General features: G+C 45.5%; 1 protein-coding gene across 1 annotated transcript; it reads right to left on the bottom strand.

The window, feature by feature from the left end:
- Positions 1-6,730: 6,730 nt before the first annotated feature.
- TTC9C (tetratricopeptide repeat domain 9C) lies at positions 6,731-11,453 on the bottom strand. The gene is made up of 4 exons (XM_087705186.1): positions 11,303-11,453; positions 9,986-10,241; positions 8,022-8,204; positions 6,731-7,112 (listed from the first exon to the last, which is right to left on the bottom strand). Exons 1-4 carry the CDS (start codon positions 11,315-11,317, stop codon positions 7,018-7,020), a joined length of 549 nt encoding a protein of 182 aa, XP_087561312.1. The 5' UTR covers positions 11,318-11,453; the 3' UTR covers positions 6,731-7,017.
- Positions 11,454-15,207: the final 3,754 nt, after the last annotated feature.

Raw genomic sequence — 15,207 nt, 5'->3', positions numbered from 1 at the left:
TCGGATCACAAAAATGGAGCCACTTATCCATGTTCGTATCTCTCACCCATGGTGGTTAATTTGTCGCAACATTAAAAAAAAAAAAGAAGCTGGTTTATAGCTAATCCCAGGCTTAACGGGGGTTAAACAGCCCAGCCTGAAATTATTCGACTCAGGGCTGTCTCTTTGAGGCTTTGGCAAATTTTCACTAAGATCAATTCAGATAGATTTTAATCTATCCTATTGATCGTTAGCTAATTCACCCAGCCTTTAGGGCGACAGTTTTTGGGTGTCCACACAGCGTCAACCGGAGAGACGGTTCTGCGTCTTCGGTGTGAATCTTATCCTTGACTTATGTCTCCCATCCAGAAAAGAACACTCTTTGCCCAATTTCATGAATCACAACTTTATTTATGTACTTAAAAGCAATGCGCCACGCCCCAGCCTTAAAATCGGGTGCCACGAAGGTGAATTTTCCTCCTGTCCTCCCCCCCTCCAAGCTATGCAATTTTGCATAACTGATACCTCTTGATTTTACTTCCCCCCACAAACACACACACTTTTTTCCCCCCCGAGAGTATAAAAAAGGGCCCTTTACCAATTGCTGTTTACATCTTGGTTTGATTCCTTGGCACCGCGTTGCTAATAACTGTAATTATCAGAGCTGGGAGACACAAAGGCGCACGCCAGCGTGTCAAAACTTGCTGGGTGACGATGGTGCAGGGTTTCTCCTTAAATCTGCTTCCCCCCCCCTCCTCCTTCTTCTTCCCCGGCCCAGAAATGCTGCTTCGACAACTTTGCAGCCTCTTAACCCAACCTCTTTTGAAAATAATAATTTTTTAATTGACTTGACCTCGATGAACCCCATTAGATGAAACGCGATGCGAATTCCTTTGGGGGGCGAGAGGAACGCCCAGCGCAAAACATCCGAGGGGTTTCGTATATCTGGGATCGATAAAATCTCCAAAATGGCCCTTCTTTTTTTTGTTTCGTTTTGTTTCTCTCAAGTTTCTAGCCCTCGTGGGGGCTCCTCTGTAAAGCCTCAAAGGTGCTTTTTTTTTTAGGAGGAGGAAAACAGACCTTATTTTTCTTTTTTGAAGGTGTTTCGCTTCTCATCCAAGAAGCTTCTTCAGCTCTGAGTGGATGGTGGGGACTGGATGTCAGAACTGAGGAAGCTTCTTGGATGAGAAGCAAAATGTCTTCAAAAGAGAAAAAAAAACCCAGAAAATCCAATTGTCTCTTATTTGGGACAACCATGAATCTCTACAGGCCACAATTGAGCCTCAAAGATCCGTTGATAAGCGAGGCGCTTGTTAAAAATAAAATAGAGATAATCCTCGGCTTACGACCACAATCGACGTCCATAATTTATTTGGTAACCGAGACACTTTTTTTTTTTTTTAAAGTGAGTTTTGCCCCATTTTGGGACTTTGCCAAAGTTATTGAGCGCATTGCTGGGAATGAAGGTGTTCTTAATTAAGTTAGGAACGCAGTCGTTAAGTGAATCTCGCTTCCTCGCTGACGTCGCTTGCCAGACGTTCACCAAAAGAGGATCACGTCATCCTGGGATCCCTGTCCAAGCTTCCTCACTCTACAACCGTCATAAATACCAGCCTGTTGCCAAGCATTTCCAATCTTGGTTCATTTGGGACCCCAAAGATGCTACGGAGGGCTGAACGATGCTTTCCAATGCTGTTGTCACTTCCGACCGTCACAAAGTGAACGGTTGTAAAGACGAGGACTTCCCTCTTTGTTGGAAAAGGCAGTTTTGCCACCTGGGAAAAGCTGGAGCTCTCGTCAACCGCAACCGAACCCAGCTGTGAATTTTAATAACAGCTGGAACCCAATTTATTTTGAGGGGTGTGTGATTTATTTCGAAGTCCCCTCTGGCATTGCTCAGGCAGCAAGACATCAAACGAGGCACCTGCCCCCCCAAAAAAGAAACGGCGATTTTAGCCAGCCATAATTAAGAATTAGGTGGCTGAGCTTGTCGCTCAGAAAGGTCGGTAGTTTGGCGGTTCGAATCCCCAGTGCTGCATAACAGAGTGAGCTCCCGTGACTTGTCCCAGCTTCTGCCAACCTAGCAGTTCAAAAGCATGTTAAAAAATGCAAGTAGAAAAATAGGAACCACCTTTGGTGGGAAGGGAAGAGCGTTCCGTGCGCCTTCGGCGTTGAATCATGCCGGCCACACGACCACGGAGACGTCTTCGGACAGCGCTGGCTCTTCGGCTTTGAAACGGAGATGAGCACCGCCCCCTAGAGTCAGGAACAACAAGCACATATGTACGAGGGTTAGTCCTCGGCTTCGGACCTCAATTGAGCCCAATATGGAGGTTGCAAAGCGAGACATTTCTTCGGGGAGTTTTGGCCCGTTTTTACGACCTTCCTTGCCGCGGTTGTTTAGTGAATCACTGCCGTTAAAGTTAGCAACATGGTAATGAAGTGAATCTCCATTAGGTTGGCTTCTCAGGTTGCAAAAATGGAGATTGCGTCACCGTGGGACACTGCAACCGTCGTAAGTATGAATCCGTTGCCAAGAGCCTGAATTTTTCTCACGTGACCATGGGGAGGCAGTTAATGGTTATAAATGTGAAAAATCTCTCTCTCCCCCTTCCTTCTGTCTCTCTCCTCTCTCTTTGTCTCTCTGTCTCTTTCTCCTTTGTCTCTCTCTATCTGTCTCTCTCTCCTCTCCCTCCTGTCTCTCCTCTCTGTCTCTGTCTCTTTCTCCTCTGTCTCTGTCTGTCTCTCCTCCCTTTCTCCTGTCTCTCTCCTCTCTTTGTCTCTGTCTCTTTCTCCTCTTTGTCTCTGTCTCTATCTGTCTCTCTCTCCTCTCCCTCCTGTCTCTCTCCTCTGTCTCTCTGTCTTTCTCCTCTGTCTGTCTCTTTCTCCTGTCTCTGTCTCTCTCCTCTCCCTTTCTCCTGTCTCTCTCCTCTCTTTGTCTCTGTCTCTTTCTCCTCTTTGTCTCTGTCTCTGTCTCCTCTCCCTCCTGTCTCTCTCCTCTGTCTGTCTCTCTCTCCTCTCCCTTTCTCCTGTCTCTCTCCTCTCTTTGTCTCTGTCTCTTTCTCCTCTTTGTCTCTGTCTCTGTCTCTCCTCTCCCTCCTGTCTCTCTCCTTTGTCTCTCTGTCTCTTTCTCCTCTGTCTCTTTCTCCTCTGTCTCTGTCTCTCTCCTCTCCCTTTCTCCTGTCTCTCTCCTCTTTGTCTGTCTCTTTCTCCTCTCTGTCTATCTGTCTCTCTCTCTCTCCTCTCCCTCCTGTCTCTCTCCTTTGTCTGTCTCTTTCTCCTCTGTCTCTTTCTCCTCTGTCTGTCTCTCTCTCCTCTCCCTTTCTCCTGTCTCTCTCCTCTTTGTCTGTCTCTTTCTCCTCTCTGTCTATCTGTCTCTCTCTCTCTCTCCTCTCCCTCCTGTCTCTCTCCTCTGTCTCTCCGTCTTTTTCTCCTCTCTTTCTCCTCTGTCTCTGTGTCTCTCTCTCTCCTCTCCCTTTCTCCTGTCTCTCTCCTCTCTCTGTCTTCTCTCTCTCTCTCTCTCTCTTATTTTGCTTTTCCTAAAACAAAAAGGGCTTTTATTCATCTCAATGAAGGCATTGAGTTTTTTCTTTTGAAGACGTCATCTGCAAGGAGTATAAATCCTTCCCTCCCCCACCATCCAGTCAGAGCTGAAGAAGCTTCTTGGATGAAAAGCAAAATGTCTTCAAAAGAAGAAACCAACAAATTCCAGTTGCCTGAATGATTGAAAACCTCTACAGACTTTTATTCAGACAAATCCTTCCTGTGGTTTCAACATCCAGTGTCCGTGTTGGCAAATTCTCTCGCCATGAGGACTAGCGACTTGACATTCTTAAACAGAGAGAGAGATCCTAAGACGTTTTATATTTTTGGACTTTCCACTCCCGGAGTATATTCTTACAAAAGCAACAGCGAAGGAGACCTTGACCCTGGGGTGAAAAGGAAGAAGCAAACTAAACCAACAGCCAATATATATATATGTATATATATCTTTTTATTTGCAAAGGATAAAGACAGACCTGGCAGCTGGGAAATTCAAACAGCCCCATTTCCCAGCTGCTGACAAGGGGGAAAATATTTGCTTAGAAATAAGGGAGGAGGCCAGATTGCACAGCAGGAATGAAGGATGTGAGCCTGCAATAGAGATAACCGTTTAAAAAAAAAAGATGATTATATTTGCAGAATTGTCAAAATAAGAGTTTGAAGGCCATCCTTTCTTTGCAGAAGAAAAATGCTGGGATTCGGAGGGAGGGGTAGTTGCGGTCGTGTCCGACCCACAAGCCAAGCTGGGAAGAAAATGTAGAACTGGGTCTGCAAAGCTTTACAACTAGAGTAGAAATGATGTATTTACCATATATTTCTTTGCTATTTCACGCGAGCTTTGCCTTGGCATTGTGGGAGGGAGGTGTTGTTAGTTGCAAAGTCGTGTCCAACCCATCGCAACCCCATGGACCACGTTCCTCCAGGCCTTCCTGTCCTCTCCCATCCTCTGGAGTCCATTGAAGCTCAGGCCGACTGCTTCCGTGACTCCATCCAGCCACCTCCTTCTCTGCCGTCCCCTTCTTCTTCTTTTGCCCTCCATCGTTCCCAGCATGAGGTTCTTCTCCAGGGAGTCCTTCTTCCTTCTCATCAGGTGGCCAAAGCATTTGAGTTTCCTCTTCAGGATCTGGCCTTCTAAAGAGCAGTCAGGGTGGGTCTCCTCTAGGACTGACCAGCTGGATGGCCTTGCAGTCCAAGGGACTCGTGGGAGATAGACAGACAGACAGACAGACAGACAGACAGACAGACAGACAGACAGACAGATAGATAGATAGATAGATTAGATGGATGGATGGATATGATAGATACGATATAGATGATAGATATAGATGATAATGATAGATATAGATGATAGATGATATATGATAGATAGGTAGGTAGGTAAGTTGATGGATAGGTAGGCAGTCAGTCAGACAGATAGATAGAAGTCCCCTTCTTCTTCTTTTGCCCTCCATCATTCCCAGCCTGAGGCTCTTCTCCAGGGAGTCCTTCTTCCTTCTCATCAGGTGGCCAAAGTCTTTGAGTTTCCTCTTCAGGATCTGGCCTTCTAAAGAGCAGCCAGGGTTGATCTCCTCTAGGACTGACCGGTTGGATGGCCTTGCAGTCCAAGGGACTCAATGCAGGAGTCTTCTCCAGCACCAGAGTTCAAAGGCCTCCATTCTTTGGCCCTCAGCCTTCCTTGTGGTCCAACCTTCACAGCCACCCATTGCAACTGGGGAAACCACAGTCTTGACTAGACACCCTTTTGATTGGCAGGGCGATGTCTCTGCTTTTTAGGATGCTGTCTAGATTGGCCATCGCTTTCCTCCCCAGGAGCAAGCCTCTTTTAATTCCTTGGCTGCCGTCCCCATCTGCGGTGACCTTGGAGGCCAGGAAAATAAAACCGGCCACTCCATTTCTTCCTAATCTATTTGCCAGGAATTGAGAGGGTCGGATGATGCCATGGTCTTAAGTTTTCTTTGCATTGAGTTTCAAGCCAACTTTCGCACTGTTCTTCACCCACATCAAGAGGCTCTTTAGTTCCTCTTCACTCACACACACACACACACACACACACCGGTGTCAATCCTGAGCTACAACATATCCCCCTTCCTTAATATCAGATCTGGCTATTGCATGAACATAGAACCATCCTTTTAAACAAACAATGGGGCTTTAAGAGGACAAGCCAGCTTCTATTCTATTTTTACTTTGATCGCAAGGTGGATAGACCCAGACTGCCCCCAGAATGAAGATTTACGCAAATTCTGATTTCCTTGCTTCGGCCTTTGCCCATTTCGTGGGGGGAAAAAATTAATTCCCATAAAATACATTGAAGCAATGAGGCTGGGATTGAAACCAGGAATCCCTAACCTTTCGGATCTCAGGGACCACTAAATTCCTAATTTTAAATCCCGCGGGCCACTAATATGATCTGCCTAATGAGCGGCTGGGTGGGCGTGGCCAGGTGGTCATGTGACTGGGTGGGCGTGGCCAGCTCGATGTCACTCACATGGAGGGGCACCTCACAAGTCTCTACTCTCCCCTCCTCGCCTGCCCGCCCGGGCTCCTTAGGGCCCCAACAGGAGGCAATTCCTGGAGCGAAGCAGCCCCCAGGAGAAAGAGTTGGAAAAACAGCTCAGTTCAAATTGGATCTGGCCGAGAAGGAGGCTCAGCAGAGGCACCTCACTGAGGACTAGGAGAATAGGCTTTATCAAGCAGAGGGAAGACCTGTGGGAGGGCAAGGCCAGGTACCAACACCTGGAGGCTCGGCGGGCTGAGATGGTCAGCCAGTTCCAGGCCGTGATGCAGCCCCACTGGAACGAGGCCCTCTGGCTCTTCCCCACCAGCGGTGCTTCCCTCCAGCCTTCGCCCAAAGCCCCCCACCAGGAGGCCGAAGCAGACCCCAAGTGGGAATTTCTTCCCCCCTCCGACCCCCATAAAAAGACCCCAAAGGGGGAGACTCTCTGCAGCAACACAAGCATTCATTGCACGTATCCGTCCCAGGGGCCGTAGTTTGAGGACCCGTGATTGAGTGCATTATAAAAAAATGCAAATCATTTTTCTGTAGACCACCAAAAATTTTCTCGCTGGGGGAACCACTGATTTAAAACTCCATCTCTCTTCTTCCCCTCTGGAGACAGGAACGCAAAACAGGCGATTAGCCAGGAATTCAAATCTCAGCATTCAGCTTCCCCGCTCCCAAATTCGAAGAAATCACATCCAGCCCGAGTGAACTTCTCACAAGATTTTATGAACAAATAGTGGGGAGGGAGGGAGGGAGGGAGGAAGGAAGGAAGGAAGGAAAGAAACACGTTGGAAATGGATAAAGGGGACATTTGGCTGATGATGCTTTTCCTAGCTGAGTTGGCTATTAGCGTGTTTTTTTTCCAAGGCACTACCTAACTCCAGAATCGATCGACCGATTTCGCCGCCGGCTACGGGAATGAAACTAGAAATGCACAGTTTTACAACCTCCGGGGGGGTGGTGGGGGGATTTCCACTGCAGGCTTCTTTTTGCTAGCCAAACATTCCCATGTATAACTGTTTTTCTTTCTGGAGATAAATATTGAGCTGTGACTCGGTCAGCTGCAGATAACGCTTGACGTTTACATCTGGGGAAGAGAGAAAGGAAAGAAAAAGTTTTAGAAAAGTTACAATTTCCAGGATTTGCTTGATTTGATTTGATTATATTTATATGCCGCCCTTTTCCCCAGGAGGGGACTCAGGGCGGCTCACAATTCAAATCAGGGAAGGGGGGGTACAGACAGAAAATGAAAGACGAAACATAACAATACATAATTTAAAAACACACAACAGTCATACCAATTCGAGACGGGGGCAACAGCTCACAGCTCTTTAGCCCCAGGCCTGTCGGAACAGCCAGGTTTTAAGGGCTTTGCAGAAGACCTGGAGGGTGGTGAGGGTTCGAATCTCCACGGGGAGTTCGTTCCAGAGGGTCGGAGCAGCCACAGAGAAGGCCCTCCTCCGGGTAGTCGTCAGTCGACACTGGCCGGCGGATGGAATTCGGAGGAGGCCTAATCTGTGGGATCTAATCGGTCTAGTGGAGGTGATTGGCAGCAGGCGGTCTCTCAAGTATAAAACTGCTATTGGCTTTTGGGGGGGGGGACGACGACCTTAACCAGAGCCGAGGTGGCGCAGTGGTTAAAGGCAGCACTGCAGGCTACTTCAGCTGACTGCAGTTCGGCTGTTCAAATCTCACCGGCTCAAGGTTGACTCGGCCTTCCATCCTTCCGAGGTGGGTAAAATGAGGACCCGGATTGTTGTTGGGGGCAATATGCTGACTCTGTAAACCGCTTAGAGAGGGCTGAAAGCCCTATGAAGCGGTATATAAGTCTAACTGCTATTGCTATTGCTATTAACAGCTGCAGTGATTCACTTCATGGTGGCCGGAAAGTTGGTAAAAGGGGGCCCAAAAGCTTGCTGAACAAAGCGTCTTGCTTAGCAACGTGAATTTTGGGCTCCATTGCCATCGTAAGTCGAGGACTGCCTCTGTTACTCACCTTTGGGCTGCCGGTTGCCGGCCAACAACAGATAGTGCTGTGCTTTGTCATAGTTCCCCAGGTGGTAGAATGCCACACCCGCTCGGTACAGGGCCTTGACGTTGTCGGCTTGCCTCTCTAGGACTTTGAGACTGTAGTCCTTCACCCGCTCGTAATTCACAGGAGGCATCTGAAGGAGGCAAGCTGGAGAGAGGGGCAGGTATAAAGACAGACGTGTGTGGTTTTCCAGGACACCACAACAACAACAACAAAAAAGGGGAGGGGGGAAGAAATTTGCTTAACAACGGCCACAAAAAAGTTGTAAAATTGGACCTGACTCTTGCCTTACGACCATCACAGCCTGCACCTCTGACTGGCAGGTGACGAATCCGGTCGCAAATCAAGGCCTACATACAAAAATACATACACACCAGTAGAGGCAGATGTAGGGTTTCCTGCTTGGGCAGGGGGTTGGACTAGATGACCTCCAAGGTCCCTTCCAACTCTATTCTGATTGATTGATTGATTGAAACGATACAGGGTCTCCGGCTTGAGCAGGGGGCTGGACTAGAAGACCTCCAAGGTCCCTTCCAGCTCTATTCTGATTGATTGATTGATTGAAATGATACAGGGTTTCCTGCTTGAGCAGGGAGCTGGACTAGAAGACCTCCAAGGTCCCTTCCAACTCTATTCTGATTGATTGATTGATTGAAATGATACAGGGTTTCCTGCTTGAGCAGGGGGTTGGACTAGAAGACCTCCAAGGTCCCTTCCAACTCTATTCTGATTGATTGATTGAAACGATACAGGGTCTCCTGCTTGAGCAGGGGGCTGGACTAGAAGACCTCCAAGGTCCCTTCCAACTCTATTCTGATTGATTGATTGATTGAAACGATACAGGGTCTCCTGCTTGAGCAGGGGGCTGGACTAGAAGACCTCCAAGGTCCCTTTTCAACTCTGTTTATCTGTTAAAAAGATCTATCACTCAAAAGAGCGATAAGGTAGGGATGCCCCTGGTTCAGCATTGACCTGGGGCATTGTGGGAAATCAGCCTAGCCGTTTGATTCCTGTTACAGGTGGTCCTCGACTTACGACGTTGTTCGCTTACTGACTGAAGTAACGACGGCATTGGGAAAAAAATGCATTTTTTCACACTTTGCAGCATCCCCGTGCCCGTCACATGATCAAAATTCAGACGCCGGGCAACGAACTCCCATTTACGACCGTCGTCAGCAGTCCCCTTTGGCGACCTTCTGACAACGGGGCAGCCTGATCCGCTTAACGACGGCGTGACTCACTTAACACCTACAGGGATTCGGACTTTGCAACGGGTTGTCAAGGAAGCTCGTTCAAACGGGGCAAACCTCACGTCGCGAAACGTCTCACTTAGCAAGAGAAATTTGGGGTGTCCGTTGTGGTCGTGGCATTTGAGGACTGAACTCTTATCGCTGGCCGGTACATTTAGTGACAAGAGGAAAAATAAAAATTTGATTTTATTATATTTATATGCCGCCCTTTTCCCCCGAAGGGGACTCAGGGCGGCTCACAATTCAAATCAGGGAAGGGGGGTACAGACAAAAAATAAAAGACGAAACATAACAATACATAATTTAAAAACTCACAACAGTCATACCATTCGAGAGCGGGGGGCAAAAGCTCTTTAGCCCCAGGCCTGTCGGAACAGCCAGGTTTTAAGGGCTTTGCGGAAGGCCTGGAGGGTGGTGAGGGTTCGAATCTCCACGGGGAGTTCGTTCCAGAGGGTCGGAGCAGCCACAGAGAAGGCTCTCCTCCGGGTAGTCGCCAGTCGACACTGGCCGGCGGATGGAATTCGGAGGAGGCCTAATCTGTGGGATCTAATCGGTCTAGTGGAGGTGATTGGCAGCAGGCGGTCTCTCAAGTACCCAGGTCCAATACCATGAAGGGCTTTATAAATGACAATCAAATCAAATCAATCAAAAATAAAAGATCAGAAAAAATGAAATTACCGGCAAGATTATTGTGACAGTCGCACTGGATGCTGTGGAGTTGATTCTCTTGTTCTGCTGTCACGGCTGGCTTGTCAGCCATGAATTCCTGCAGTGGGGAAGGCATGTTGGGGTCCAGGCCCTTAATTTGCAGTAAGGCCCAGTGGTAACGGCTCACGGCATCCCTAAAGCGGCCTTCTTTGTAACAACGGTTCCCTTCCTCCTTAAAAACGAGAGCCTGTTGCAGCCGGTGCTCGGGGATAGCTTGGGGAGGAACCTGGCCGTCGCAGGAGAGAAGAAAATTGCCATCAAATAGAGTCCTCCACTTACGACAGTCCAATTAGTGACCGTTCAAAAGAACGTCACGGCCAAAAGACCGTTTCCCCACCCCACGGTTCACGGAATCAACGTTTAGGCGTGCGGAAACGGAGTCCTATTTAACGACAGTGTCCTGGGGGGGGGGGATCTCCTTTTGGTGAGCTTTCCAATCAGCCAAGCCCATTGCAAAAGGCAGCTGGAGTTAGAACAGCTTGGGAGGTGACTTAGCCAACATCTGTCTGTGATGAAACATCTGCCAGACTCAGTTCTTTGGGAAGGCCTGGGTCAATTAGATAGAAGTCCCCAAAATCCAGTTGTAACCATCTGGCTGGCTCGGCGTAATAGGACACGATGGGCATTGACAAAAACCCCACCCGTCAATTGCAAAAGGGCGGCTTGGAACAGCTGACAATCCTGCAGGGAGGCATTTAACAGATCCACATCTGCCTCTTCCCAGGCTCTAAACATCTGGCTGGCTGTGCAACCCACCAGAATAATCGCTGTGAACACGCATTTAATATCATGGACATTGACAACATGTCCAGCCGTCAATTGCAAAAGGCAGCTGGGCTTGGAACAGCTGCCCTCCTGCCCAACCAGACCTTTAATAGACACGAAACAACATCTGGCTCTCCCAAGTCTTTGGGAAGGGCTCCACAGGTGGCCAGACGTGCAAACTCCAGCCAAACATCTGGCTGACTGTGCAACCCGCCGTAATAATAATAATGGTAATGATTATTTTGGATGATACGGTTCGATCTACCCATTGCAACGAGGGCACGCAAAGGCAAAGCCTCCCAATGCAACTTCGGGATGCATTATTTTTGTGTGGGGGGGTTGCAAATTGCAAACTTGCAAATTGCAACTTGCAAATTGCAAACTTGCAAATTTGCAAGGAAGACACACACTCACTCCTTCCCCCCACCTCCCCATTTTTAATCCCTGGGAGAAATGCAAGGAAAGGGAGGAAGGGAAGCCCGCTCTTCCCCCCCCCTTCCCGGGGCTGTTTGCACGGAGTACCTTCGCCGACGCCATGCGGGGCCCGGGAGAAGCACGGGCTCCCGCCAACCGGCCATGCAAAGCGTGCTGCCGCTGCTGCTGCTGCTCCTTGTTTTCCAGGGTCTGCCACGCCCCCTTCGGGACCGGAAGCCGAGTGGCCGGCGGTGGGACGGGGAAAGAAAAAAAACTACCAAAATGGACGGCGCGGGTTGTGACCCCGCTGAACCCCAGCTGAGGGGTTGGAGTTGAGAGTTGGGGGGGGGGGTTCCCTTGTTAGGGGCAAAACTTCTCACTGCTTTTTTTTTCAGCTTTGGGCGGGCTGTGGGGAAAGCCCTGGTTTGTAAACTAGGACGTTATTAACCCATAGGAATAGGGTTACTTATCCTTTTATTCTCTCTTATAATGTCAACCCTTCTGTTGGTTGCATACTTGGAGTATTGTTATTTCTGTTGCTGTTTTCTCTATTTGCATTGCACATTGAAAGCTGCAATGGTGACAAATTCCTCGTCTATCTAATCAACCTGGGACAAATAAAGCTATTCTATTCTGTTCTATATATACTATTCTATTCTACAGTATATATTATTCTATTTTCTATTCTATTCCTCTATTCTATTCTACTCTGCATTCTATTCTATTTTCTACATTCTGTACTATGTATTTTCTATATTCTATATATCCTATCCTATCCTTTCCGTCTATTCTAATTCTCTGTTCTGTTCTATTCTGTATTCTATTCTATTTTCTATTCTATTCACTATTCTATTTTCTACATTCTGTACTATGTATTTTGTATATTCTATATATCCTATCCTTTCCCTCTATTCTATTCTAATTCTCTATTCTGTTTTATTCTATTCTGTATTCTATTCTACTATTCACTTCTATTTTCTACATTCTATACTATATTGTATTCTATATCCTATCCTATCCTATATACTATTCAATCTTCTACATTCTATACTATATTGTATTCTATTTTATATTCTATTCTATTTTCCTATTCTGTTCTATTCTATATACTATTCTGTTTTCTACATTCTATACTATATTGTATTCTATATTGTATTCTATTCTATATTTCTATTCTATTCTGTATTCCTGTTCTGTTCTATATACTATTCCATCTTCTACTTTCTAAATTCTATACTAAATTGTATTCTATTTTATATTTTGTTTATACTGTGTTTTATATTCTATATACTATTCTATTTTTACATTCTATACTATATTCTATTCTATATTTCTATTCTATTCTGTATTCCTGTTCTGTTCTATGTACTATTCCATTTTCTACATTCTAAATTCTAAACTAAATTGTATTCTATTTTATATTTTGTTATACTCTGTTTTATATTCTATATACTATTCTATTTTTACATTCTATACTATATTCTATTCTCTATTCTATTCTATAGTTCTATTCTGTATTCCTCTTCTGTTCTATATACTATTCCATTTTCTACATTCTAAATTCTATACTAAATTGTGTTCTATTTTATATTTTGTTAAACTGTTTTATATTCTATATATTAGTCTATTTTTACATTCTATACTATATTGTATTCTATATTCTATTCTACAGTTCTATTCTATTCTACTCTATTCTAATTCTATTCTATTCTAATTCTATCCCATCCCATTATTCTATTCTATTCTTTTTTCCTATCCTAGACTATATTTATTTTTTTCCCAATTTTTAAACCTGGACAATTTTGGGGTACCCATCATGGGGCATAGGTGAAGTAGGGATTTTTTTTGTTCCTTTTTCAAGTCCATGATACTCAGTAACATTTCTGGAAAAGGAGTATAGATGCATCTAGAAGCAAAATCAGTTCTTGATGAGACCATGCAGATGTTCCTGATTTTCCAGCATCTGGGAGAGCAGCATGATTTTTAAGTACTTTTCTGGGACATTTTATAGATTAACTAGTCGGGGTACTAGATCCATGTCGGAATTTGGAGAATAGATTTTGGGGTTTGTTCATAAAACATAGAATGGACAAAGTCCTATGCTCTTCGCTGTGCTATGATTCCTATGTCGCAATGCTGAATCATACAAGGAAGAGATTCTGGAAGAAAATTTTAAAAGGAGAGCGTTATCCTTTTACTAAAAACCAATTACTACCAACCTGCCTTCCATTGAGGACCTGCACACTGCACGAGTCAAAAGGAGGGCTGTGAAAATATTTAGAGACCCCTCGCATCCTGGACATAAATTGTTTCAACTCCTACCCTCAAAACGACACTATAGGGCACTGCACACCAAGACAACTAGATATAATGAGTTTTTTCCCCTCTATGCTGTCACTCTGCTAAACAAATAATTCTCTCAACACTATCAAACTATTCACTAAGGCTGCATGCACTACTTCTATTACTATTCGTCTTCTCATCGTTCCTATCATCGCCTCCCAGTTATGACTGCAAAACTGTAACTTTGCTGCTTGCATCCTTATCATTAATACTGATATTGATTGTTTCCTGATTGCTTATTTGGATCCTATGGCTATCATGAAGTGTATAATAACTTGTATTTTTATGTACAGAGAGCATATGCACCAAAGACAAATTCCTTGTGGGTCCAATCACACTTGGCCAATAAAGAATTAAATTCAATTCTTATTTTCTTATTCTATTCTATAGGTGTCTGATGCAAACTACAGTGACATCAGAACGTGTACAGGACAGGCGTTTATATACATTTGTCAAAGAAATGGGTGCATAATTATAGGAACAAGAATAGCTCGCACAGCTATATTTGCAGACATACATCTGAACTGCAGAGAAAAAGCTTCAAAAATAGCCAGTGAAATTGGACATCAAATCTAATTTTCTGTCTGTCCATCCTTTGGAAAGTCAAGGTTCCAAAGATTTAATTTCATTATAGTGAGTTTCTTGAGCCAAAAGAGGAGATAAAAAGGAGGTTTTAGTGACTTGACTGGTTTCCTTGAATGGCATTTTTTATTGTTTTAGCCTTCTTGGAAAATGCATATGCAAAGATGTGCATGATGTACATTAATTTTTAATGTATTAAAATAAATGATGTGCATGAAACGTGCAACTCTCTTTAATTAAGGATTTAAATAAAAGATTCTCCAAGATGAGGGTTTTATTTTTGCTAAAGAGGGCCAAGCAAGTAACAAGGAAGCTGCTTTGTTTGTTTCCCCCATGGCGTAGAAGGCATGAGTTGAAAGCTGAACCTGTACAAGGGAAAAAAATAAAAATAACTCATTTTTATATTTGTCTTTTGATGAGATATTATTTTCTGGGGGGGGGGCGGTGTTGGAAGATGGCGGCACCTCTAATTTAAATAAAAAGAAGAAGAGAAACCGTTTCATCCAATCAACGCAGAGTCTGGTTGGACTTTTATTTAAAAAAAATCAAAACAGGAGACCCAACACCGTCTCTATTTCTCGGATTGGCGGAGCCGCAGCCAATCAGAAAGCTCGGCCTGGTTCTTTCCCTCCAGTTGCCTGACGCCCGCTCAAATAGACACGACGCAGGGCCCGCGCGCGCCCCGGGGTCCCCAGCGCGCATGCGCCAGAGCTTTAAAAAAAAAAAAAAAAGCGAGCCAAGCCTTTCAAAAAACAACACCACGAGAGGAAAGACATTTCCCGCGACGGTTGCCTTTTTCAAAGAGACGATATTCTTATTTATTATATTAGCAAACAGGGAGGGGAGAGAGGGGAAAAAAAAGAAATCGGCCTCCTCCGTTTAAAAGTCGAAACGTGACAGAAAAGGGGGAAATTCTTTTTTTCAAAAAAAGAAAAAGCGGGGTTTCCCGCGCATGCGCGTATCAGGCCATAGAGGCGCGCGCCTGCGCGGGCGACCCTTTTTCTTTCCTCGCCCGGGCCTTTCCTCTCACTCCCATTCGCTCGCTCGCCTCAACCACCTCCCCCGCCCTTCCGCGCTTGCGCATTAGC

The sequence above is a fragment of the Thamnophis sirtalis genome, unplaced genomic scaffold, assembly GCF_051295495.1.
Source record: "Thamnophis sirtalis isolate CommonGarterSnake01/CBP01778 unplaced genomic scaffold, rThaSir2_p1.2 scaffold_2, whole genome shotgun sequence".
NCBI classification, from domain to species: Eukaryota; Metazoa; Chordata; class Lepidosauria; order Squamata; family Natricidae; genus Thamnophis; species Thamnophis sirtalis.
This window is presented reverse-complemented; position numbering and strand designations above follow the sequence as displayed.